At 43.9% G+C, this 26,029-nt stretch overlaps 2 protein-coding genes and 1 non-coding gene across 3 annotated transcripts in view; 1 reads left to right on the top strand and 2 right to left on the bottom strand.

Annotated features, from left to right (window-relative positions):
* Positions 1-504: 504 nt before the first annotated feature.
* LOC139986964 (cilia- and flagella-associated protein 53) lies at positions 505-5,072 on the bottom strand. Its single transcript, XM_072002749.1, has 2 exons — positions 3,473-5,072; positions 505-3,108 (listed from the first exon to the last, which is right to left on the bottom strand). The coding sequence occupies exons 1-2, from the start codon at positions 3,738-3,740 to the stop codon at positions 1,772-1,774; spliced, it is 1,605 nt and encodes a 534-aa protein (XP_071858850.1). The 5' UTR covers positions 3,741-5,072; the 3' UTR covers positions 505-1,771.
* A 342-nt stretch (positions 5,073-5,414) lies between these two features.
* Positions 5,415-5,558, top strand: LOC139987019 (U1 spliceosomal RNA). Its single transcript, XR_011799772.1, has one exon. It is a non-coding gene; the product is annotated as a U1 spliceosomal RNA (small nuclear RNA).
* Positions 5,559-6,597: 1,039 nt separating this feature from the next.
* Su(var)3-3 (lysine-specific histone demethylase Su(var)3-3) overlaps positions 6,598-26,029 on the bottom strand; it is a 101,458-nt gene continuing 82,026 nt past the window's right edge. Inside the window, exons 12-15 of the mRNA XM_072002736.1 lie at positions 11,457-11,749; positions 9,967-10,179; positions 9,368-9,566; positions 6,598-8,582 (exon numbers count right to left, since the gene is read on the bottom strand). Coding sequence (XP_071858837.1) covers positions 8,398-8,582; positions 9,368-9,566; positions 9,967-10,179; positions 11,457-11,749 — 890 coding nt within the window. The 3' untranslated portion in view covers positions 6,598-8,397. The remainder of the gene's footprint in view (positions 8,583-9,367; positions 9,567-9,966; positions 10,180-11,456; positions 11,750-26,029) is intronic.

Genomic DNA, 26,029 nt, shown 5'->3' with positions numbered 1-26,029 from the left:
AATTGATTTGAAGGTAGAACCGTGGTAGACTTACTGACTGTTCGGACGATGAAAATAGACTACCCTGAGAGTGACGATGCTGTGTCAGAGGAGAGCTAGGAAAGGGTGTGTCTAACGCACGGGATCATCGGATTCGTAGATGACAGTTTTTTGGCCAGGAAAGTGAGGGTAATAGACATTGTTTCTATTGGCCATTACGATTGTTGGTGGACTAGGAGGGGTCTTAGCCGCCCTCGATAGAAGGTTGGTGGTGGGAAGCATCGCACGTGTGAAAATAACTAATTTTATGTGTTTTCCGGACACAAACCAGAGATCTTAGAAAATACTTTCGTAGAAAAGATCCTTGTTTGACCTGAGAGTCTTTAGTTGAAATTTTCTAAGATTTATGGTCGGTCCTTGAGATTCTTTAGAGTACGCAATAAGGATGTGCAGACATATGGTTGCCATCCCGCTCGCGATGCGACGCCTGGTCCAGGTAGAGAGTCGGTCGACGTAACACCCCTTTCTTTTTAATAACCACATACTCAATTTCTACGATACTATATTCTTCAAGAATTGATGCGATTAAATTATCGATAAGCAGCACGTAGGCGTTTAAAGAGAACCAAGAACGAGAGAGAAAGGAAGGTGCGATGCATCTTCTCGAAGAGTTCGTTAAATCATCGTCAAGCGGATGGGTCTTGAAGCGATTAATTCGTGTCTAATTTTTGATCGCGCGCGCACGCTCATTAAATCCGTTCTCCTTTTCAGCACGTCGCGTGTTTTCCAGTAATCGAACGAAACGGCTGGTAATTTACGCGCGGCGCGTCCTGGCCGGACAAGTTATGTTATTTAATCCAATCGGCGTGTCAATTTGCACGTCAGGCTGGTTCGTCGTGAATTTCAAAGCGACCGCCCGAAGGTAGCTGCGGAGGTACTCGGGGAGATTCAACGAGTGCCGCTGTAAATATGTATTAAAAAATAAAAAAAGAGAGATAAAACAGATAAAAAACGGAGAGAAAAGATAAAAAAAAAAAGAGGGCGGAGGATGGGGCAGAAAAAAATCGCTGAGAGCCCGAAGCGCGAGAACGAATCAGTTTTTCAGCGAAGTATAAATCTCGTCGCGGAAGAAAGGGGAAAAAAACGATACTTCAACCCGGGGCGCGTAATTATTTTAATGCGAATTGCGGCCACGGCGTCGCTGAAAATAATTCGCATCGATGATGGAATTATTTACACGCGATTCGCGCTGATGCTTGGTTTTTACGCCGGTTTTATTTCATCGTTTCGTATAATTCGATGGAATTTATAACACGCTCGTTTGCCGCGAATCTCGATGATTATTATTATTCCGTGTGACTGGCTGCTTTAGCTGCAGATTTTCTGCCCATTGATTCTTGCCAGTTTATTTTCCAAGTTTATTTTCAGCGACGTGACGAGCGTGAAAGTCTGCGTCGACCGACGGGTTTATTTTGAATGATTTTTACTTTTAACCCTTGCCGGTATTTTTAAATATCGCGCCACCAAGTTGCGCGCCGTGAAAAACGGAAAAAAGGCAGAATGATCGATAGCGAAGCAGAGTTCTACTTTAGCGACAAGCGCGTTCAAAGTTTCTCTGACGATGACATAGATGGTGCGCGCAGCTCGAATGGATCACCACGTGAATCGTGGATCCTTCCGAAGTGGGAAAACAAAAATTCACGCTTCAGACGTCAATTACGTCAATTTATAATATGACAAAATATATATTATATACCTTCGAATATTAAAATTTGCACGTACATCATTAATTCTATTCGGATAACGGCGGCGGACAGTAACACTGTCCTTCCTTCTCCGCAGCATAACGAGCCGCGCATTCCTTCAGCAAAATCTTAAACGGATGCGGAGTCACATTGTCAGAAGCTTCCAACAACTCCTCTGTCAATTTCTGATACTCTTCTTGCCGCTTAATTTCCTCCAAATACATCTTCTTATCTTCCTCAGCTTCTCTACGCTTCGCATCCTCGGCCCGTTTCCATTGTTCTTCCAAATCCTTTCTATAACACAACATTTTCTCCATTTTTTCTTTTTTTGCATAAGCAGTCAACTTGGCCTCCGATTCTATTTGCTTCTCCAGCATTTCCTTTTCCAATTGACGCGCTTCCATCTCCTTCTTGTCATTCTCACACTTTATCCTCAGTTGTTCCTCACGACCTCGAAGAACATCCTGTAGAACCTTCATTCTAGCCTCTTTGAATTTCTGTACCGCAAGATTTCGTTTGCAAGCAGTGTCCTGCATTGACTGTTCTATTATTCTATCCACTTCCAAGTTTCTTCTAGCTTCCTCTTTCCGTAAATCTTCCAAATATTCGATGTAAGCGAGTAATTCTTTACGAAGAGCAGCACTGGACTCTTTGATGGCGGACTGCTCTTTCGCTAATTCCTCCGCAGCGATGATTCCTCTCAAGCGGTCCATTTCCGTTTCGTGGCGTGCCTGCTCGGCTAACTTCCGCTTGGCTACCAGAATCTGTTCCTGTAGATCCTTCTTCAGCTCCTCTCTCCTCTGACGTTCTTTCTCGAGCTTCTCAAGCTCTTCTTCGCGAAGTTTCTCTATCAAACGTTGCATATGCTCCCTGTCTTCCATATGTATTTGCTTCTTTTGCTCCTCCAGAGCTAACTTTCCTGCTACTTGGTTCGCCAGGATGGTCATATTCACCTGTTCCGTTAGGCAACGTCTTTTTGCTTCCTCGACCTCTCTCTGTTTCTTCGCTTCCACTTCCTTCAACATCAACTGGTGCCAGAGATTGTCTAATTCTTTATCCGCTTGTCTCTTGGCTTCGTTAGCCGCCATTTGGGCCAAGTTTCCCTGTTTTGCATCGAGCACTGATTTCTTCGAGCGGTTGTTACGAATTTCTGGACATTGAGCTATATACTGTTGCATTCTCTTCGCAGCTACCACTGCTAGACGTTTCTCTTCCTCTTCTTTGCGGATTTCTTCTATCGAACGACGCATGTCGTCCATCCTCGCGTCGTCGCCGTGCTGAGCTTGGTATATCACCTCGTGAATCAGCCCCATCTCTTCTTTCAACAGCAACTCGCGAAGTTTTTCTCGCCGTGCATTCACGCCGTCCTCGAAAGATGCTAATCCTGGAGAATCATCGGTTCTTGACAGTGATTTTATTGGAGAAAAAGGATTCGAGATGAGTTATAACATTTTTATCGGCGATATTAACGTTTCTGTAGAAGTAAAAAAGAAAGATCTAACAAAGCTTAAATTTCGAACAACCCAGAGAATTCTTTTTCTAATTTTCTAAATGATCTATAGTCTTCTAAATCTAAACTTCCTTCCTCCCTTCCCTCTAAAAATTTCACCTAATTTTAAGAACACCGCATTCCGAATCCTTCTCAACATACGCCATACAACTACAAGCACACCATCGCTAATCCTGCACGCACCTCTTACTTCAATACGCGTCCTGTTGATCAACAACCTAACGTCCCTCACTAGTACCTTGCTGAACTCGCTGCCACACTCTCTTCTTCTTGATTTTGCAGTTCGTTTGGTTCTCGAACTCCAGAATTTTCGTCAAATGTTCATACTCCCTCTCCTTCTGCAGTCGATGTTCCTCGTACGATTCCGGGATCTTCACTGTTTTGCAACCCGATCTTTCGCGCAATCTGTATCCCCAAGGCGCGTTCAGACTGCCAATTGCAACCGTAGGATACTTCCTCGGCTTCAGAGGACCGCATTGCGTCTCCTCCACCTTGAAGAAACTCATCTTGTTCGATTGGAGGTTAGAAACGTTGAAACGATGGACGTCTAACGCTACGATCCTTGGCGGGTCAAAGAGAGCGAACCTCTGTTTACCGTTACTACGACGACCAGTCCTATTGAATTAATATTTGGACCTGCTGAGAGGGCGGGGGTTGATTTGCAACGGTGGTCTGGTTGCGGTTCGGTTAGGCTGGGTACACTTGGATGTTGCTCAATGCTGTGGAACGTGACTGATGCGCACGAACACGCTCCAAGGTGGTGAATAGGTGTTCTAAAGGGCCGACTTCGGCGTGGTAATTGGATCATTACTGGGAATTAATGGGCTATCAATGGGGTGGCCCGTTTTTCTCGCGTACCCGTCAAACGTTCAGTGGTTCCAGCATATCGTTGTATACGTCTGGTTCTTAGACGTTTCAGCTTCTTTTTCAATTAATTATAATAATTAATTAATTAGTTAGTAATCTGTCTTGGTGAAAAAAAGTAATAAGCCCGAAGCAATGGAAAATAAAAATATAAATATATAATTGTAAAATTGCCACTTTGCTATTTGACTTTCTTCGTTATCCAGTTCGGATTAATTATTCTCTGCTTGAAAAACGTACGCCAAACATTTTCTCTGCAGGATTCTTGACTTCGCGTCAAAGAAATGTTAAAAATTCACTGAACCATCGAGCACCTTTGACCACGTTTACACACGGGAAATCAATTACCAGGGGGAAATCGTCGGATCAGAAGCAACAGTAGCCTGACGGCAGAGACAAGAAGCGAGAGGAGCGAGGCCGCAAACTCGACGGCAAAGTGCTAACATTGCACGCTGTCAGAAGTTCAAGACTTCGACGTTGGCTCGTCTTTCAAGTTCATCGAGTTTACGAGACTCCGTGTAGTTCGATTACACGCCCCCAGCCATGACTGTAACGCAATATCTATATCGAAGTAATCAAGCTCACAATATCCCCGATTTAGGCAGGAAATTTCGCCGGTAGACGGGGTGGCTCTACACGCGTCGATTCAGGAATTACACGCTCTGGCTCCGGTTTCTCTCGAGTGAAACGCGCCCATACATTTCCTATGCATATTTGTTCGCTGTGAAATTTCATCGAAGGTCTACAAAACGACTGTTGCGCGAAAAAAGGAATTATCTTAGATGAGAAGGAATCGATAAAAACATGGAATGTTTAGTTTCAATTAATCGCGAATCTTGTTGGAATTGTCGTGCAACTTTGGACGCATACAGAATTAATTTCAAACGCGAGAGCAATAAATAAAAATGATTGGTATCTTGCAGTTGGTCCGTACCTGGAATCGCTGTAAGAAAGAAGGAGAACCATTCTTCATTCCATTGAATCTATTGTTTTCTTGTAAGACAAGAAAACTGAACATAATATAAATGAGAATATAAACAAGAAAATAAATAAATTATTCCAAATTCTCTATACTCACCTCACGGTTCTAGCAGCGTCGTAAAAGTTTCACTAAGAAGAGAGGAAACTGAATTGCGCCAAATTGAAGCGCGAAAATTTCCTCAGCCGCCTGGTAACTGCATCGAACTATTCGTTATTCAATTATTATAGATAGTTCATCCTGATCACCGCTGGATGGAGTTTCGTTTTCAACGATTTCTTGAAAGTGACTATGGTATCGTTAGTGCTAATCACTGGGCCGCTAATCGGCGTGCACCATACTAACCTGGCGTAGGGGATACCATGATCAACGAGGTGGTTCCCCCAGGCATGAGGCCACAAGCTGAAGCCTGTAAGTACTCCTAACGTGAGTATTTGTGCGTTAAATTTTTGGCAGTGTGGGGTTCTCGCGGGAACGCGCAGACCCCATGTCATAATCCTTCAACGAAAGCCCCGTATAATTTTCATCGATCAAGCAATCGCGTTACTTTCTCTAATTAAACGAGTAAAATATGGTACAATATTTTTTACTCAAGCAGATGATGTAAAATAATGCTTGCACGATGTAAGATAAGTGGAAATAATTGGAAAGGGTGAGAAAATATTTATCTCTGATAATATGCTGTTTCTCACGTAGCAAGGAAAACAAAGGATTCTGATGGACCAGATTAGGCAAAATCCTGGTACGATCTCTCGGTGAAACATCCTCTGCATGGAAACATCCTAATTACCCAGATACTGTGCAGCTGGAGTAACCCAAAAGTCACAGACCTAGTCTATCGACGAATCCTTGTTCCAATCCTCAGTCTCCACGACGAGAACCAATCATCTTCGCGGAAAGCTCATCTTCAACACCTTCAAATCTCCACCCTCTAGCATCATCGAATCTCTCGTTCCTCTGAAATCGAGCGTAACACGCGACCTACTTCTGTAGACTAGCTCTGCAACGTGACGATTACGAGGTCTTCTTTAAATCAGCGGCTTCGACCGGTGAAAAGCCGCGTTTCTGGCGTACGTGTCGCGCTCAAGGAACGAAGAGACAGACGTTGTAAGGAGCGGTCGCTCGTCGAAAGAGGCAGATGAGAAGTCTTTGCCGGAGAAACTGACGAGTGGCGCGCAGCACGTCGTCCAACTCACCTAGTTCCATCGCGGAATAGTCGGCCAGGAATCCTCTCTTGAGACATTGACATTTCTTATTGCGCAGAGCTTAACGTAACTCCCCAAGTGTTCCTCGGACAACGGAAAGAATCGCTCGAGGGTGTACGAACAAGCCGGCTAGAGTAGACATTCACAAAGGAGATATGTGTCGCTTGATCGTCGGGGATCTTCGACTGGAAATAGGTCGAAAAGAGCGCGGCTTGGTCGCGTCATCGACTACTGCAAACGCTGACGATTGCTGACTGACGATCAGGAAACGGGGTCGTGATCAATGTGCATGGAACATAAAACGGTTCTCCTTGGTATCGTAACAACTCTCTGCCTTTAATCAAGACGAATAGGCGCATGGCTGGCGTGTATAATCAAGCACTCTTTTGATTAGTCTTTACAGATTCGTACTTAGATGTACACAGTATCACGATGACACATCGATGTTGTCATAGACGATGCATGTTACATACAGGAATTCGACATATCTTATTAATGACGTAGTACAGTGACACAAAGTATGCTTTAATGGTTGCTTGCGTGGGGTTGTAATTGTTCTATCATGTAGAATATCCGTGTGACGAGAGTCTTAACCGACGTCGTGTGCGTTTCACGCAATTTGTCCCCGGATCTCGGTTGATTAAAATGGCAAGCGAAGCTGGAGATTAATCGAATTTCGTTCTTCGCTGATCAATCGCCCGTGCGTTTGATAATGAACGTGGTTTCTCGACGAAATCGGGCTTGAACGAAGTCATCTTCTGGTAGCGCGGCTTCTTGTCAATCGAGTAAAGTTTTCGAACATTCCGATTGTTGTTCCGTTCGAAAAGCATTTGCAGAGATGAATGTTCGAGTATTGAATCGATCAATGACAGATTGAGTGTGATAGCTATCTAGCTATAGTCATTGTAGAGTTGGGTTTCTTATCACTATAAGAATTTGTCTACTGATAACGGGCGATCATCCAAATCTCCATCGAACATTTAAATCTTTTCTTTTTTCTTTACAAAAATGCGTGTTCTAGATTATAATGGAAAAATAAACTATAACTAATAATAAAGGCCAAAAATGGTGGAAGGTGGTTAAAATCGAGAAGTCTCGAGGAAGCATGATACACAGGGAAAAGGGAAGAATCGGTTAAAAGCATGCAGCGATTCAAAGCACGATGAAGCGAGTAAAAAACAAAGGAATATAACTGTTACAAGACAGAGCATGCTGAACGTACAATGAAACGATTCCTATAGATATAGTACAGCCTAACGTGTATATGATCGTGATGGAACGTAGTAGTAAAGGCACGATTCTCTCTTATCATGAACCGACGTATATCTAAGATCGCTACGATCCTCTCGTTTGACTAACGCCAACGATTCTTTGGAATAAATATGAACAAACTTACAAAAAAAAAAAAAAAAAAAAAAAAAGAAGAAAGAAAAGAAAATGGAACAATTACGTCGAGGATCGTAGCAGCGTGTCAACCTATGTGCCTATTTATGGAAACGATCCTCAAGTCTCGATCGATCATCCCCCAAATCCTCGATTTTTATTCATAATTTTTCTTCGTCATGATCTAAAAAATAAATAATTGCACGATTGCATCGAGAGAACGGCGGATGAATCGACGAAAATTGGGATTCCTGTCGGGCACGTTAATGGACACCTAATCCTACCACGATTCTCGATTACATCTCGGTTGTTATATCTCTGTTCCTACGTAAGATAGGAACCAATTATCAACCCTACTAGGTTCATCGAGAATCGTAGCAGGACAATCGAATGACGATCGTTGAACGAGCGTTATGGGATGGTCATCGGCGAACAAATTTCCCTAACTAATTGCAATATTGACTTCTCGTATACGTGTTAGCGGTTAAATTAAATCTCGACGATTACAATCGAAACACGATAAACGATCTCTGACCTCAACACAACCTAAAGAACGATCTCTGGAATAAATAAAAACGATCATTTTCACAAAAGGAAAAGATTCCAGCTACCGTTCCGTACTTTCATCCGTCGCCTAAGCGAAAACGATGATAGATTTGATAATGAATATCGTAGTAATTGTAATAATAACGCTTGTTAACGATCGAAGATCGCGGTTTCTGTGGTAGAACGCTAAGGCGTGGAGCTGGAACCGGTGGTCGCGGATGGTATGACCGTTGGCGCTGGACCGGAAGGGGGCATCGTCGGTGGCGCGTACGGACTTCCGCAGAGCTGGTCCGCGATCCTTCCACCTTCGCGAAGTCCACTCAAAAAAGCACCGTGCACGGTCGCCGGGTAATTTCGTATGGTGTGCTCGCCTGAAAGCACAAATCGGTTCGCCATCGTGTTAAAGAATCAATGGGAATTGGATGGCACGGCTGTAGCTGTGGGCGAGAAGGATCTTTTTCGACTTTTCTTTCTCTGGGTTTTGAAGATGATGACCGTAGTAGATTTAGGGGACCGATAGCTCGAGGATACCAGAATGGAATATTGTAATTTTCAGGAGTTTGTCGATGGATACGGGACTTTGGAGTAGAGAAAAGTGTTGGTGCGAGATTTAGCTTGGTTCAAATCGTAGGTTTCGGTGCTACTAGGGAACACGCGCAGAATTGAAGCAATGTTAATTAAACAAATTAAATTAATTAAACAAATGTATGCATGACTAGGCTTTGTATATCGTGAAAACTGTTTGCGTCGTGGAATTCTGTAAGTTACAAATCGGAATTTCTTTAATATCATTGAAGAGTAACTTATTATACAAGGGGATATAGATGCTCTGAATTCTAAAAAGTATGAAAAATAAAAAGCATCTTGCTTATCTTGAGATAAACGAATACCCTGTACAAAACTTCCTTGTCGAAAATAACTTCTTAAACCTATCACGAAACCATTAAATCTCCTTTGAAAAGACTATTTAAGGTAAAAGCCATGCAGAGAAAAGCACAACCCAGCTGCCTCAAAAAGATACGATTCATATCGCGGACACGGGAATTGCGCACTCTGTGTCAGCCGACAGACGCCGAAGTCCACTTCATTCGCTTCTCAAAAAGAAAAAACGGGAGGGGAGTAACCGGTGAAAATATCGCGGAGGTTAAATATTTACCTGCGAAAAAGACCCTTGGTTGCAGTGGTGGGGCACCAGGGGTGGCAGGAGGTGCGACGGGCGCTGCCAGAAGATCATAATCGCTGCCGGAACTGCCGACCGCGACGAAACTGTACGAACCTCTCGCCCACGGATCAGCCCGCCATCTCGTCACCACGCTTTCGCGAGGCTGTGGAACCACCTGGTTTCCAAAAATACCCTGAAAGCACAGCGGTACGTATTTTAAGCGGTAGATTGAATTTTTTAGGCAAAATGAATCAGCAAACGAATATTCTAGGTACGGTGAAACTTTCATATCCGCGGGGTAAGTTACAAAATTCACCTCGAATAGTGACGGACGTTACAGTATTACGATGAATTTCATATTTTTATGGTGAAATCTAAAATAGCTACCAGTATAAAAGAACAACGAAAATATAAAAAAGATTATACTAGAGATATCATACTATTATTAATCACTGTTTATCATTATTTGACACTCAAATAAATCTGGCATCAAAATATTGAGAATTGATGGAAATTGGGAACTATCCTTTTTGTAATTTAATTCGCGGAGACACGATGGTTTTAATGTAAAATAATTATTTAAAGAAATTTACCTTCAAGACGGCGATACAGCGGCCAACGATAACGTCATCGCTGACGTTCTCCATTACGCAAGCAGCCTCGCCAGCGACCAAAGCCAACAATACCGGTGCTTTGTAAAGGTTCCAGAAGAGGAAGAGCTCACCACGTGACGCGGTCGTACTGCCCACGTGGCCAAATAAATTGGCGGTCGGGTCCCAGAAGATCCGTTCGAAGCACAGCACCACCTGACGTGACGAATTCCCAGGAATTACTTCCTTGTTATGGCGGCACTTGCAGACTTGTCCACCGATTATTCTCGACCAAGGCACCGGTTTGACCCTCGTGGAGTCGTTTGGTCGACGAGTTTTAGGTGGACCAAAGTTTGAACGTATAAGGATGGAACCAGTGATAGGGTAAGTTCCTTTGCGAATTAGCATCTTGATTCAAGCAAGATAAAGTTATTTTTGAAAGGACGAGTTGATTTGAAATAACTTGCGAAGCTCCAGTTTTATGTGGTAAATGGTTGAATTTTCAATTACACCGAATATGTGTAATTTATATCTGACAATGTGAAGGGAGCTCGCAGTAGATGTTCGCAAGCTTGCTTGGAGAAAATATTATGTACCCGTTGGTTCTGGTAAATCCATCGGTTTAAGGGTTGCTCACGTAAACGTTACCACCGGTGCTTTGTTCCATAGATCATTCTCTTTACGGATTATTCGCCATCGTTTAAGAGAATTACAAAATTCACGGGGAATATAACTATAGCATCTTTTGTAAAGCTTCCTAAATTCCAGTTTAAGCGACTTTGTATCAAAATCTCTTCGATACACATGTTGCATCAGTCCAGGATCCTTGCACTAAACTAAACCCACTCTATCTTTCCAACCATATACATAAAACACTTTCACTACTCCGACACGCTGCACTTTTCGGATCTCAATCAGGCAACACACATACTTGCCGCGTGTAATTCAATCTTTACATCATGCTATGTATCCATGAATCCATTCTGTATCATTCTCATACTCATACTAAGCTTCGAAATCACCGCGATACAATCACCGATCCGAAAGCTTCCCTCGGTCAATTTCCCTCTCGAAATAAAATCGCATCGATCTGCAATCGGCGAGCTCCTTGAACCACGAGAAGCTCCACTCTCCCACGGCGTAACATCGATTCGTAAATTACCCTTGGAATTGCGGAGAATTTATTCGAGTGGACGAGCTATCGGTCGAGAGATCCGGACAGCCGTGGTCCGTTTGGCCGTGCGATGAGCCTTTAATTTCGGGAGAGGGCCGGGGTCCCGGATCGAAGCGGTCGTAAACCGACTCTGGGAGGCCGTAAAAGGAACGTGTCCCGGCGTAAGAAGCGACACGAGCCACGTCACCGTTGCTCTCGCGACGAAAGAGACCGCCGGATCACAATATATCTCATTCCGGGCCGGTCGACAAGTTCGATCGTCGTTTTCGCCGGCCGTATAAATCAGACGGAGGAGAGACGCGAGCCAAAGACCGCTTACCTTATTTAAATTGCCAAAGCCGAGCCTCTGAATAGCCTGGGACTTCCAGTCCGGAAGCGGCGGGTTGAAGGCGACCGCGGACGGCGGGGCGGAAGCCTTCAGAACACCAAGAGGCAGCGTGACTAGCACCGCGTCCGCCTTGTACACCGTGTGATTTGTGTGGGGGCTACGAGAGGGTGCGGCCCATACCTCCACCCCGTTCACTCCGTATCGGACCGCCCTGGCCGCTGTATTCAACCGGATGTCCAGGCCCTCCGACAGAGCAACAGGTACGCACGAGTAGCCATTGCGAACTGAAAAATTGAGAATATAGATTTGTCAGAAAAGTATGTGTGGTAATTATAAGAGAGAAAGAGAAAGAGAGACAGATAGACAGACAGACTGACCGACTGACAGAGAGAAAAGAGAGAGAGAGAGAAGGAGAGTTGTATATAGTAGTTGGTTACGAGGATAGCTGACAAATGAGAAGGTAATTGAGGGTCGATGTGGTTGAGATTTGTGAGCGGGGGAGACTCGGAGGTGGGGTAATGTTCGGAGGACTTGTGATTGGAGTGATAATAGAGGGGCATGATAGAGGGTAACGTGTTTCCTCGTTTCTGGGTTGTTAGTTACTGTGTGCGGGTTGTGTCGTTGTAATATGTACACATGTATGATCGCGTTAGATCGTAATTGGTACCAAACGATACATCAAAATAGCATGAAGTGTCGAAATCTGTTATTTAACCTGTGAATAAATTCAAAAAGATCTCTGATTTTTGGAATATCAAGGTGTCCTGTTTTAATGTACGAGCGTGTATAATATCATCGTATCATATCGTAATACTAAAATACACGTAAAGGATGTTAATCTCATATCCCGATACTTTGAATTCTTTTTTCTTCGACGCATGAAGGAAAAAACGTAAAGAGATCTTTCCCGAATATTGAACAACTCGAACATGTTCGACTCATGGTATTCCTCTAAGAAAGATGGTATTTATATATCGTAGACGAGAACGACTTCTAACCAGCTACGAAATCTTCCAATTACTTTGAACGATGCAGCCCACCTGAAACTACGGATTCTGCATAACCTCGGAACCGAATTTCGATACACGAAATCTCGAAGCTTGCAATTATCGAAACGGATTACAAAACGAGTGAGCAGATAGCGTGTACTTTTCGGTCCGTGTTTCGAATTCGCGTGGTTCGCGCAAAGGTGGGCCGCGCGAGCGAGGTTGAAATTCCGCGGGCCGATGTCACCGGATACGATAAAGGCTCCATTACCAGTTAATTGGATATTTCGCATTAGCGCGGCCAAATCAGGACACCTGACGCGGTCCTAAATTCTCGTAAGCACATTCGAACCCCGTAACATCCGCTGCGCATGTACTAATAATGATACACAGGCGTCTCCACTTAGGGAGGTTAATTATGTTGATGGCCAGCAGCGTGCTAACAAGCGCCTCTCTCTGCTCTATCGGCAGAGACCATCCCGGAGAAATTTAAATTTACGCGACACCCGATATACCCCTATAATAGTATCAAACAATCGTTTCTCAATTATTATTGGTCCGCGATAATTCAGCAATCGAATCACTTCTTCGTTTCTATAATTCCATTTGTACGGAACATTTGTAAAAATTAGGCTGAAACTTCTAAAGCACGAAGCATGAAATACGCATTGACATATCTTTCAACCCCGAAACTAATGATATTTTGGCCCACGTTTGTTAAAGCCTTGTTGCTTATTTCGATGAATACTATGAGTTGCTCAGAAGCCATATCGATTATGTTCATAGATGGAAAAAGCGAAGAGAAGCGTGTCAAATATTATCATCTATCTTTATAAATTTATTTTTATAGAATTTCCTTGGGACTTACGCTTATCTAAGTCACTTTCTTCCAATAAATTTAGGAAAGTAATTATGCTTTATTTCTTTAAGTAGTTCGATACTAATCAAGTATAATGAAATTGAGTAACTTGCTAAAGATACAGTCGATCAAATTGGTTGATACCTTCCTGAGATTTAAACTTAATTTTTTTAAACATCCTATACGCGTGTATAAAAACTGTACATTTTTTCGAGATAAAGTCGGTGAGAAGAATTTTCCATTATTCCCTTTCTTGTTGTTCCCGTTCGTGTGAATGTGACTGGACCTGATCCCATCGAAAAATTTATCGTCGCGTCGAACGACAGTCGCCTCGTCGTTTCGTTAATTCGACCGATTTAAATTCGACGTCGTCCCATTCACGGTGTCGTTTCTCCGTGGTCTCCTGGTTCTGCGGGGAAGCTAACAGAGCCAGGACGAATCGAATTGGAAAAGAACGCGTCGCGCGGCCACGCGGTCCATGCCGATATCCGGTTGCGCGCGATTATTTGCGACGACGAAAACGCTCGTACGGTTGGATTCGTTATTACTTTAATTGGAATCCATTTGACTGGCGGCTACACCGGTGCCACGGGTAGACACCCGCTCGTGTCTGGCGTCGATTACAGAAACCCTTTCTAATAAGCGAGGGAATATTCAACAGCCAGCGAAGGGAACGCGGTCCGGTGCTACCAAAATTATGGTAAGTCGATCTCGACTCTCTCTTTCTCCTTCTCCATGCTGCCATCCTCATCCTGTTTCCTTTCGTTTCCCTTGTTTCGTTCTCTCTGTCTCCCGTTGGAATTGGAAATTAATTCCTTGCAATGAGGCAGCCGGTTCCGAGTCGATGAAAATTATCCGTGGAGAACGAACTTGATCCGGTTTCGGTTCTCTTCGTTTTCATTTATATCCTCCTCCTTTCTTCCTCATTTCGGAACTTTCCATTCGTTTGTTCGCAGTTATCCCGCACTGGCAATATTTTTACTTTGACGAAATTTAATTAATTCCTGATCGTAGATATTTTTATGAGTGAATGAAATTATTGCTCTTTATGGGAACGTTTTCACGGCTACGATTAATCCCTGTGCAACCAAAGCAGCACTCGATATTTTATCTCGATGAGCTTAAGTTTAATAGATTACTTTCAAAATTCGTTCATTATTTCACGATGCATTTTTATATCCTCGTAATCAGAGGAATGTGTTTCATGCAGTAGCTTTCTAACATTTCGCGTAACATCCATGTTTCATACCAAATGTTTGCTTTGTAAAATAATATTACATTTATGAAAGATTTTAATCCCGATTGATCGTCCATTGTATTGCATCGTATACGTAGCATATTGTGCTTACATTACCTCCTAGTGATCATAAAAATCTGTTATGTCATATTTGTTACAAACTCCTAATGTACCCAATTATAAAATTTCATGTTCATAATCCAGGCATTAAAAGTACTAAGAAATGGAGAAACAAAATGTATTAGATACATTTTACACGTTCAAATTTCAGAATGGTATGTAAAACGATTATTTTACTGGATAACTTTAGAAGATATTAGCAATCTGTAGAAGCCATTAATTAACAATGAACGGAGCACGGTGTATTATTTACGTGCGCATATCTGGCTTCTGGGATGGCTCGATTTCCACGGGTTTCCTAAAATAACATCGAGACGGGAAACGCATGTACCTCCATTATTGTTTGCTACTGTAACTCCGAATGCTCGTTCGGATGTTTACTTTCGGGCGGAACAAGCGTTTTGCTCGCCAGTAACGCAGACCGCACGCTGTCTTCCATCAGAGAATCATCTCTGAAAAATCTGGCAAACAAAAAACAAGCCGGAAGCCCATTCAATCCGGTCCCATTGCCGTTTTTCCGGCTTTCGTTCGTGAACAAACTCGCTGAATTTTTCAGCAGGCCGCGGACCAACTCTATTCTCGGCGAATGAAAAATTTGTACGTTGCATTTCCGTTCGCCTGGAACGTCTGCTCGCAACCGAGCTTTCGATTCACTCGAAAGACACGCTGCTTCCACCATTGATACGGTTACAAGAAAAAGCCCTTTAATTCCGATTTAACCTAGACCCGAGGAAACAGCATTCGATAAAGGCAGATAGATGAAGTGTTAAATATTCAGTTCAATTATTCAGTGGATATCCGATGCGTTTATACAATTTAATAATTTTGCGAATATAACTGGAGATGTGGAACCCTGCATTAATAAACACCGGAATAATAAAATCAGAATTTCAAAATAATTTCGATATTATTCTCCCTTTTATCGAAACTTTGGATGGTTTGTTGTAATCCTTTTGATGGGATAGTTAAAGAGCTACTAAGAAAGTTTCAAAAGAGAGGAAAAACTGTTACTAAATTAATTATTCTTCCAAGTAAGAAAGATTCACCGTTAAAGCGGCATGTTCCGGTGAACGGGGTCCTCCAACGCAAGAGGCCCGCGGTTCCACCGGAACCGTCCCGGTGCTGACGAACGCAAATATTTAACGAAGAATTTATCAGCATGTCGGTGGCCGTAGCGACGTAACGCGGAACGATCCGTGAAGGGAGAAAAGGCCGCCTCTCCTCTCGTTGTATCTTCGCCGCATCGAAGACGGTCCGCACTCTCGTGCTACTCCGTGCTACCCTCTCCCGTCTTGTCTTCCGTTTGATCTTTGCTCGCAGTATTTTTTGACGGCGAGTCGAACAATTTGTATGCCGCGCTGCTTTTCAATTTACATTTAAATTGGTTGCTTATGGCGTTCTGTCGTCTCGACAGGAGTCGAAGTGCAGCCGGGAGCGTAACAGCGAGGGACGCGCCTCGAGAACAGAGTGAAACAAGGACGAAACGCGCGTACCGTGTAACCAGGATAGAGATGGACGAACGAGGAGAGGGGAAAACAGGTGGAGAGAAGGGACGCGCAGCGTCGTCCTGGTCGAACAGTCAAATACTGAAACGGCCTCGAGAGAAACAGAGACTGGCAGAACTGTGCGGCGCGCCGCGCGAGTTCATCGCACCGGAGCAAAGCCGTGTGCCGCGTGTTTTTGCGCGCCACGTGAACGCATGCAGTTCGGGAACAGGACATATGAAATCGGGAAGAGGGTAGCTGCGGTTAGGAAACGTGCCCGTACACACGTCACCCAGCAGTACGTTGCTCGAGTACCGATCTAGCGAATTTGAATCTCGTCGATTTGAATCGAAATCGAGCGTGCCGTGGTTCCGAGCTGCTTCCACTAAGCAGATTTACGAAAACTCTTCGTGAATAGGAGAAAAGGAAAACGACAGATGCGCGGTAAAAAGAGCGGTTTCCTCTTTTCTTCGCCGATGGTATAAATATTACTGATTCTATCTTTGTATTCTAATTTCTATGACGTTTTATCGATTGTGGCAAATGACAGAGAAATTTAGAACGTTTGTTGAGCTCAGTAAGAACATTTATTTACTCGCAATTGTTAATAATACAAACATAATATTTTCACACAACAAAACAACATAGTAATATTTTCTAATCTATTTGTAAAAACGACACAACATAATAGTGTCAGTTAGAATCAGTTTCCCTACAAATATACGCGAACTACACCCCCGAAAGATCAAAGATACGATCTAAAAGAACAGCAAAAGGACAAGTATGTTAATGAAATGAAAACGAACAGACCTTGGCATAAAAATTCAGTAACTTATCCCGTGGAATTTACACGCACAAATTAAACGTCCAATGGGCATTTCCGAAAAAATTCAGCATTCTAGCCGGCGAGTCGTGGGCGATAGAAATACAGAGGGATGCTTTCCTTGCGCAGCCATTCGTTGCGTCAACATTTGACATAGCGAGTCTCGAAGCACACACGCGATAGAGAGAAAGTCTCATTTGCCCCGTCGGGTAAACATTGATTTTCGGAAATCGCCAGAATCGCGGCCGTGTGAGTCTTCCAGGTGAACTTCAACCCTTCAGCCCTTGCGGCCTGGGTCTTCGCCGAACTCCGTTTCGACACGAGCAAATATTTAATAAATAAATAGTCCCGACAAGTAAGGCTACCACGGATGCGTGCGACCGACGCGGGAAGAAGCTGATTGACCTTTGACGACGCGACTTTGCCAGACTCGATCGTCCAACGAATCGTTTGCGCCATATCGATCGTGGTCCGTTTGATGCAGATTAGGCGAAGTCTCTGAAGATCTTTGAAGTAGGGAGGTTAGCTTTTAGGGAGGTTAGATTTCAGTTGGCTTCTTTAAGCCATCAACTTCCTTCCAGCGATTCTGGGAAACTCGTAGTTTGCGGTCATTTTCATTGTGTAGAATATTATCGTGGAGAATTATTAAAAATTATTTCTCAAATATTTTGGGCTCTTTTATTTTACTTATCAATTAGTAATATCGGAGAATCGTACAAGTCGTAGATTACAAAATTTCCTGTTGCGATCTAATGTGGATTAAAAATAATCAAACGAGCTTTCCTATTCAATATTTAAATTGTATTTATCGGGAGAGCAAGAGAGACATAGGCTTCTCATATTCAAAAGTGCAAAAGTATATTACTACTTTATTTCGTGTTGATTTTTATTCGTTTACTCAAATTATTGGAGAGTGTAGCAGCCACGTCGGTTGGTAAAATTTACTTGGAAAATTTTCAACAGAATTTATTAGAACTAGGTAAAATTTAATATTATCTAACTCGTAACGTGTAACTTGGAAAATTTCACGAACGATATTAGTTCGATCGTGCAAGATTACATTGAAAATATATCGTAAATATAATGTTACGTGATACGTTTCCAACAGTTTCTCGAAGCAACTTCTTCGAATCTCTGAATCTCTGCTGAATCCGACACTGTTATTAGCGACCCAGTCCTGAAAGGGCATGTACTCTGGTCTATGGCCATTTGTTAGGAACTCGCCGTCGTAAAAACAGACCTATTGAAACAAAACGGAAAATGGGGAAAGCTTACACCCGTAAAGGTGCACGTGAATTGCAACAGCCTGTCGTTCCATTGTCGGAAGATTAAATATTCCCGTGTTTGCCACGCGACACAGAGAGTTGCTCGTGAATACCGGTGGAAATTAGTATACACGGGCGTGGCAGGGCGTCGCGCAATTCCGCCAGGAGCTGCTCGTTACGCTGGCGTAGCGTGGTTAACAAGGACGGCTACGTTCTCGAACCACCTGGCAATCGAAAATGAACTCCGATTCGCTTAACGCTTGTGCAAACAAACACCGCCTTATTTCCCGGCAACGCGGTTCGGATTAAACGGCACAGCGCTTTGTGTTGATGGATAAACAGAGGAAATGGGGACAAATTAACGATTAGCAGTGCTATCAGTCGAAGTGAGAAAATAATAGAACAAAGGAAAGAATAATTTTCGTGAATTGAAACTACGGGGATAACATGCATATTGTATTGTATTGCAATTGAAATAACTAGCAAGATGTTTAATATGCTTATGACAACGCGGAGATAAATAATTCGGACCACTAAAATTAAAGATCGAATAGAACCAGTTTTTCAGGGCCATTTCAAGATCATTAAAGATCATTTAACTTTTATTGAAGATCGTTCAAAAAAAAAAAGCTGTGACAAGGTCGTTGCAAGGTCGCCAGTGTCATTCACGGTAATCTACCTGTGATATCGAGTGTTTCAGAAAACACGAACGTTTCATGGATAATTAAAATTATTAACCGTTCAAGTTTTTATTGACGTACTCAAACGTCGCACAAACACACGCGTTTTCTCGATATCGTGTTCAATGTGTTGGGTTACGTAAAATAAACACTTCTACGTAATTTTCGTCAAAATGTATAATACGACAAACAGGTTTTAATTCGAGTATCGATCCAGTTTTATATATATATATAATATCTTTAAAGCGAGAAAAAAGTCGTGAAAACCATCTCGATGGCCCAATATCAAGACTACAATAAAAGAGAAGCCACGTTATAGCGTTGGCCGGAAATGAAACGTTCTAGCGAAGGACATAAGGGCAAAGGGGTAAACGGCGAGATTGTAAAACGTCCGAAGAGACGATTCGAGGATCGTGGAAGGGAGCGGGAAAGTGTCTTACGAAGACAAAAGAGAATCACGGGCTCTCTCCTCTACCCCAGTTGGAAATGAATCGCGTCGGACGAGGATGGCCGGCTCGCGAAAAATAAACGTTATCTCCGGCGTCGTTTCGGCGTTCTCGTTTTCTGGCGTGCCGGTTATCTCCGCTTGTCCCGGTCGCATCGGTGAATTTAGCATCGGCAGCGTTCCGTATAATTTGTTCAGATTGCGATAAAGTTAATTGGAGGCTGGCACGGAATTTATGATCGGCCTGGCCCCGAACACCGGCGACCGTCCGCGACCGCCGGAATGCGAGATTCCTAGATCGCGCTAGTAAGTAACGCTCGGCGGAGAAAAGATCGATATCGTACCGGCGATTTATTACGATTGTCACACATTCTGTGCAAATGAGCTTGTACCCGATGCGCTTTACCGCCAGCCTTCGCAAGAATCAGGGAAATTCTTCGCCTAGGGGAGACGATTTTTTTTTCTTCAGAAAGATTAATAAACCGTGGATAGGAATCGCGCGAGGAACTTTGTACAGCTCCTGCGTGTGTTTCATGGCGGTAATTAATGGTAATAATTACGAATGGTGAGATTCGTTAGCGCGTCATTCGAGGCATCCACGAAACGACATCTGTGAGCGAATGGCTGAATTACGTTTTAGTGGTCGGTAAAACAGGAAGATCGATAGATCTAATAGAGTGCGCATTACGAACTTACGCGTTTGAAAAGCATCTGTTCTCCACGCAATGAAGAAAATGAATGTTAGTTAGCTTTACATTTCTTAATAATGGAAACTTATTGTTAGAACTAGGAAGTAGAATGCAGCTATAATTACAAAATTATATGGTATTGTTGAATGGTATGTGAAAATTTAATTTAAATGAGTCAATTTAATTCAAATGTGGCACATGTTTCAGACATTCCTATCGTTCACCTAAAACTAAAGCATGCTAATTCGACTTTAATTAACCGAACAAACAGCATTCCCATCCGAAGAAGTGCTCATTGAGCAGATTGAACAACCGAAAACTTCCCACGCGATTTCCGTACAGTACGAACGAGCGGTTCGAGTAACCGATTTAATATACAGAAAGCTAATCGAACTATCGAACGTGTTGTAGCAAGCGAGCAGCGCATGCTCCTCATTCCGGCAGTGCTCGTACCATTCCAAATTTTCCAGAAACCATAACGCTAAGCCCGTGTTGGAATCGATTTTAAATCGGAAGCGATATACACACATACATAGAGAGAGAACAAAGGTAGCCGCAAACGAGGTTGCTCGCAACTTCAATCTGCCCGCTAATAATTATAATTAAACCACGTCGAATGAACGAGCTCGTTCTTTCGATTCATTCGGTACTGCGTAGAATTAGCCGATCGTTCGTTCGATGGCGAGCAATTGCGAGTCGATTACGCGTGCAAAACCATGAGATCAGGGCGACGGAAGAAAGCAGAGAGGGTAGAAAACTGGGAGGAAGGAAGAGGGACGTAAAAGAGGTTCAGCGAGCAGTAAGAAGATATTTGAATACGACTATATACCGCGAGTAAATCGTATCGTCCGCAAACGAGCAGCGTGCTACACAAGAAATGCATTTGCCGGATGTCGGCGGTGGGGAGCATGGGCCCCTCCCCGCGGCACCCGGGGGCACCAGGGCGCACGCCGAAAGGGGTACGGCTAGCGATGGGTATTCAAGGACCCTGAAGCTCTCCGAACAATTTTGCTCTCACGCAACGTTACTCGAATTTGGAATATTGGAATTTTTTACAACTCTTGAGAAGGCAGCTGCAACGATATCATGTTGCAAGGATATTCCTAAATTTCTTTATCTCGTACATTCATAACTCAGAATCAGAAGATTTAGAAGACACACGGATCAAGTACATAAACCCAAGATTTTCTTTCTAGAAAGAACTCTCGTTACAAACATTCGAGTCCACGATTATTATCCTATTTCTTGCAACGACTAAAATCGTGCCAGTCCACGAACTTGTTATTTCTATGCAAATGATAATAATTCTCGTGGGACTTGAAAAATACATACCTCTAAGAACAACATCGAGAGATCAGAAACGATTTCGTCAAATTCCAAGGTAATAGAAGACAGAACGTTGAGGCCATCGCTAGGCACGATGTTCGTGGTCTCGCCGGTAAGGCCCACGGAAAGTCCCCGTTCTCTTGCCCGTGGTCCAGCGCAGAGCAAAGGGGCGCTATCGCGAGCGAGCTATCTCCCACCACCCGTACCAGTTGCGCCGTAATATATAGGCCGTATCTCAGGCCCGCAAATTGCCTTTTTAAACACAACAAGACAGCCGTGCCCCCTTTCAATTTACGCAGGGCCCTTTTTCGCGTGCACACACCATTCCGTTTCCCTTTGGCCCTCCCTTCCTCTCTCCTTCCTCCTCCGCACACTCCTTCCATCAACGTTTCGTCTTTTCTCTTCTACGCTCTATGCGATATGCTCTATCCTCACCCGCCTTTGCTTCTTCCTCGTTATTCCTTTTTCTGTACACGACCGAGTTGCCTTCGACCAATCGACGATTCCTCGCTATTATATCCAACTACACGTACGCGAGATTCTTCGAAAAAGCACCGGCTGTATATTACACGGTGTAATTAGAAGCGTGGTAATCCAGCCTCGCGACAGCTCGCTTGGCTACCGTGGTGTTAGATCAATCGCCTCTCCGCACAAAGTATTGCAAAGGGCGGAGAGTAAACTTGTAAAGAGTTTCGTAAAAGTGGTTTGCAACTTTTACAAGCAAGAGGGATTATAGTGACTGGTAAAGCACGTCTGCGAACACGGAGGGAAATACCACGTAATTTTTCTTCGAGTATCTTATTAAAACCGTTCCGCTGCGGTAATAACGAAATAGTTAGCGTGGCGCGACAGTTAAACGAGAATAATTGTGGAACGAACCGCGACAGTCGGGCTTCGCTTTTCTCCGCGAATTTTTCTCCATTTCAATCTTATCCCTGCGTGCGTGCCAGAGGGAACCTCGGCCGCCTCGGGCCAGGAAAACGATCGTCCTTTCGGCCGAGAAATTGCTTTCCCGTGAAACGATTATGAATCGAGCGGAGAAGAATCTCTCTCCAGAAATGGAACGTTACAAAGAAACTTGGGTATCGGGAGGATCGTGATTTTTCCGCGAGTTAATTTGCCGATGCAAGGGTCTTCGCACAAATTACGGTTCTGTGAATATTCTCGATATCGAAATATCCTTGAATTGAAAACTACATCTCGAGTTCGTTCGACGCATGATTTATCACCGCGTCATGGACACTGGAATTCGTGTCCGACCGAAAGTTTTGCAACCATTTCTCCGCTCGGCCGTGAGTCATAAACCGGGTCAGCTGCTCTAAGACACAGCAATGATAATGATAGGTGTCTCAACCTGTTTGATAATGGAAGCAGGAGAGCACGCGTTCCTTTCCGAGATACGATTCCGCGATATGCAAATCTCTTAATAATCTCGAGTTTCATCGGTTTCTGGTGCACAGAGCGCTAGAACAGAACGCGCGTTGCTCCGAGTAACCGTTAGCGAAAATTTCAGTAAACATCTAGAATAAGAAATAACTGCTTACTAACCGTGTATGCATTTCCTTTATTCGATTTAATAAAGAACTTAACTTTAACTTACGTACAGCTTACGTAAGATCAACAGGAAAAGGAAATTCTAGAATATTCTTTCAAGGAGTTGTTTAAATGTGGAACAAAGATAATTCCACTTTCTAAATGTTGGAAATAAAACCGTAGGAAATTAGTTAATCGATGAACGGTAGAGACAGGAAAGAAAGAGAGAAAAGAGGAGACGAGCCACAGTTTCCATAACAGGACGAGGGAAAATAAGATATTATAAAGGATTCCAGCGTGGAATTTTGCTGCAGTCTACCTACCGCCTTCAGCGGTAAATGCTACAAAGTGAAAAAAGTTGAGATAAGCGGCGAAAGAAAGATCTCGACCGCTCGAAAGCGAGTAACAAAACTCGGCGGAAGACGAAGAGGGACAAAGTATGGACGGTGGAAAAATATGAAAAAAGGAAAAGAGGAAAAAAGAGGGGTGGATCGGAGGGACGGAGAGGGTTGCGGCTTTTAATCGGCGTAATAAGACGTCAAGGACACGGTCTACGCACCGGGTTACCGGAAGAAAAATTCGTTCGTCGGCCGGCAGTTAAGCGATCGCGCGCCCGTTTCGCTCGACAAGATTGTCGATTTATGTTTACATACTCGTTTTACGTGAGATCTCGATAATTAGAGTGCTTACCTATACGTGCACGCGAACGGTGGTGGTTCACGAGCGCACAGTTTTTTCAAGTATATCCAACAACCTATACAATGTGTATACGTGTATAAGCGTGTGAACGCATGTGGAACCACCTCGAACCGGGACGACGGCTATGGGATGATGCCATGGGAGGATTTAAAAAATGGAAGAACGCGGCGGGCTGCGGCGAACGTTTTAAACGAGGCCCGATTAATCCCTCCGGGGGGAAGAACGCGGCCTGAAATTGGCGTATAGTCTTCAGCGCGTTATCTTCGATCGTAAAGCATCGTCATCTTACGGCCCCGATACACTTCCAACGGTTGCTTATTCATCCCGTTCACGAGTCAATATAATCCGTCAGAATCCCTTGGGTACCACCCCATTTCGTTCGAACAGTATCGCCAATATATTTCTATCGTTTCGTAACATTTTTTTCCTTTCGTTTCCTTTATCTTCCTGGAATTTCCAAGGTTCCGCTCTTCTTTGTCCCTGTCTTGCAAGACTTTCGATGCTCATCGAGAGATACGATCGTCCGCGTGACCGGATCTTGGACCACGTGGGTAGGGAGTAATGTAAATATTAATGGGGTGGGAAAGGATAGTTGGTACGTATGTTAGTGTGCAAAGCAGAGAGGGAGAGAGAGAGAGAGAATATCCGGATGATTTACAACGTGGCATCGCGCCTCCGTGAACCGTATCGCATATTTGCTATAGTAATAACTCGGCCTGGTTTAAGCGCGTTTTGATGGTCCGTGTTATATACGATTCGACCGATGGATGTAAAACGTTCCTGCGCCGATATAAGATTCGTTTCGAAGAATGGAGCTCCACCTTTCTTCGTTTCTTCCGGTAACCCCTGGCGGTAGGCAACGCAGCGGGCGTCGGAGCAAGAATGCGAGACGCGAGAAGGTGTAAGGGTCGCCATGGCTCATGTTCAACCCTCCCTCGAAAAATACTGGTTCGCTTCTGATTATACGGCCTTTTTGACACGTTCGACGCTCGTAAGCTCGCAGCAGGCTTTCCATACATCTCCATGTGTTCTATTATATCGCGAGTGTTCAACAAACAAGAATTATTTCCACCGCTATTTTCCAAAATTAAATTCTAAAAGAGAGATTTTTCGATAACCTATCAAACAACGAAGATCAATCGTAAAAATTCATGAAGATTAAAAAGTTTGGAAATGAACCGAAACGCTGGGAGGCCAGGTTCGTTGTTGAGCGATCGAAGTGACAAACGTTTAACTAGAATCGCATACAGTTTGCTAGACAAATAGTTCGAAGCGGGCAGCGTAAAATAACCAATCGATCAGGAATCGAACCGTCGGTCATCGAAAGGCCTGACTTTACTTCGTGGCACACGTGTTCTCAATTACTCGTCACACGACGTTACAGTTCGCAGCCGTGTTTCGCGTTTCCGCCTGGAAAAAAACATTGAACCGTGATAACGGAGCCACCGTTCCCTCTTGTGGCGGCCATTAAACGCGAAGAGGGCGTGGAACCGGCTGAAACTCTTCTTCCTACGGCAACCTCTAAAATTATGGCTTAAACAAAGCGTTCGGACCGCGGAAAGACAGTCACGGCGAATAACGAGCTACGAAACGAGACGAAGAGGAAATCGACTTTGCCCGTGTGACTAAAGAGAGGTCGCTTGTTCCCTGTGGCTGAAAGTAGTCTACGCGCAGCGACTCGACGCGACTGTGGTTTGGCATAGCGTGGCAGGTTCCGCGTAATTGAGTCAAAATTATTTTCAAGCGACCGGGGCCGCGGTCATTACAGCGATTTGGTCGAATCGAGGGCGGTCCGGCAGGCCGAACTTTCCGGGTGGCAACTTTTTCTGCTTTGATGATCACTGTCAGTGAGCAAAAGGCCGCTTACGGAGCCTCGCGCGCTCTCACCTCGCGCGTCGCTCCATCAATCTCTCGTAAGCCAGCGTGCCGTTTTTACCGGCTGAAATTTATTACGCCGTGGCCCACGCTCTCCCGACCGGCAATGTGCACAGACGTTTCGCAGTTGTGTGTCTCCTCATCGATGCGCGGCCAGTCTTGCGGGACAACCACCCCGCGTCCTCTCCTCAAGGGAGGTGCCCCTGGTGCGTGGCCAGTTTCTTTGATAAAATGCTGGATGAAGACTCGAACATTCGAGGATTAGCGTGCTTCCTGGATTATAATTGTGTGGGGAGCATGCAGTTTCTTTTGGATTTTGCGGACGAGAGAGAATGATGGCTGTCTTTTGTTCCTGTAAGCTACCCTTTAGAATTTGCAAATCGAATTATTACGAATTGAAAGGAAATTCAATTAAGAAAATAATATTCTACAGCAGGATTTAAAACAGCAATCACATGTTATACTATGCTGAATAACGTATGCGAAATTTCATTATTCCATGACGCCCATTCGAATATCTTTCACGAAGCAGAATGTATTTGC

The sequence above is a fragment of the Bombus fervidus genome, chromosome 4, assembly GCF_041682495.2.
Source record: "Bombus fervidus isolate BK054 chromosome 4, iyBomFerv1, whole genome shotgun sequence".
NCBI lineage: Eukaryota > Metazoa > Arthropoda > Insecta > Hymenoptera > Apidae > Bombus > Bombus fervidus.
This window is presented reverse-complemented; position numbering and strand designations above follow the sequence as displayed.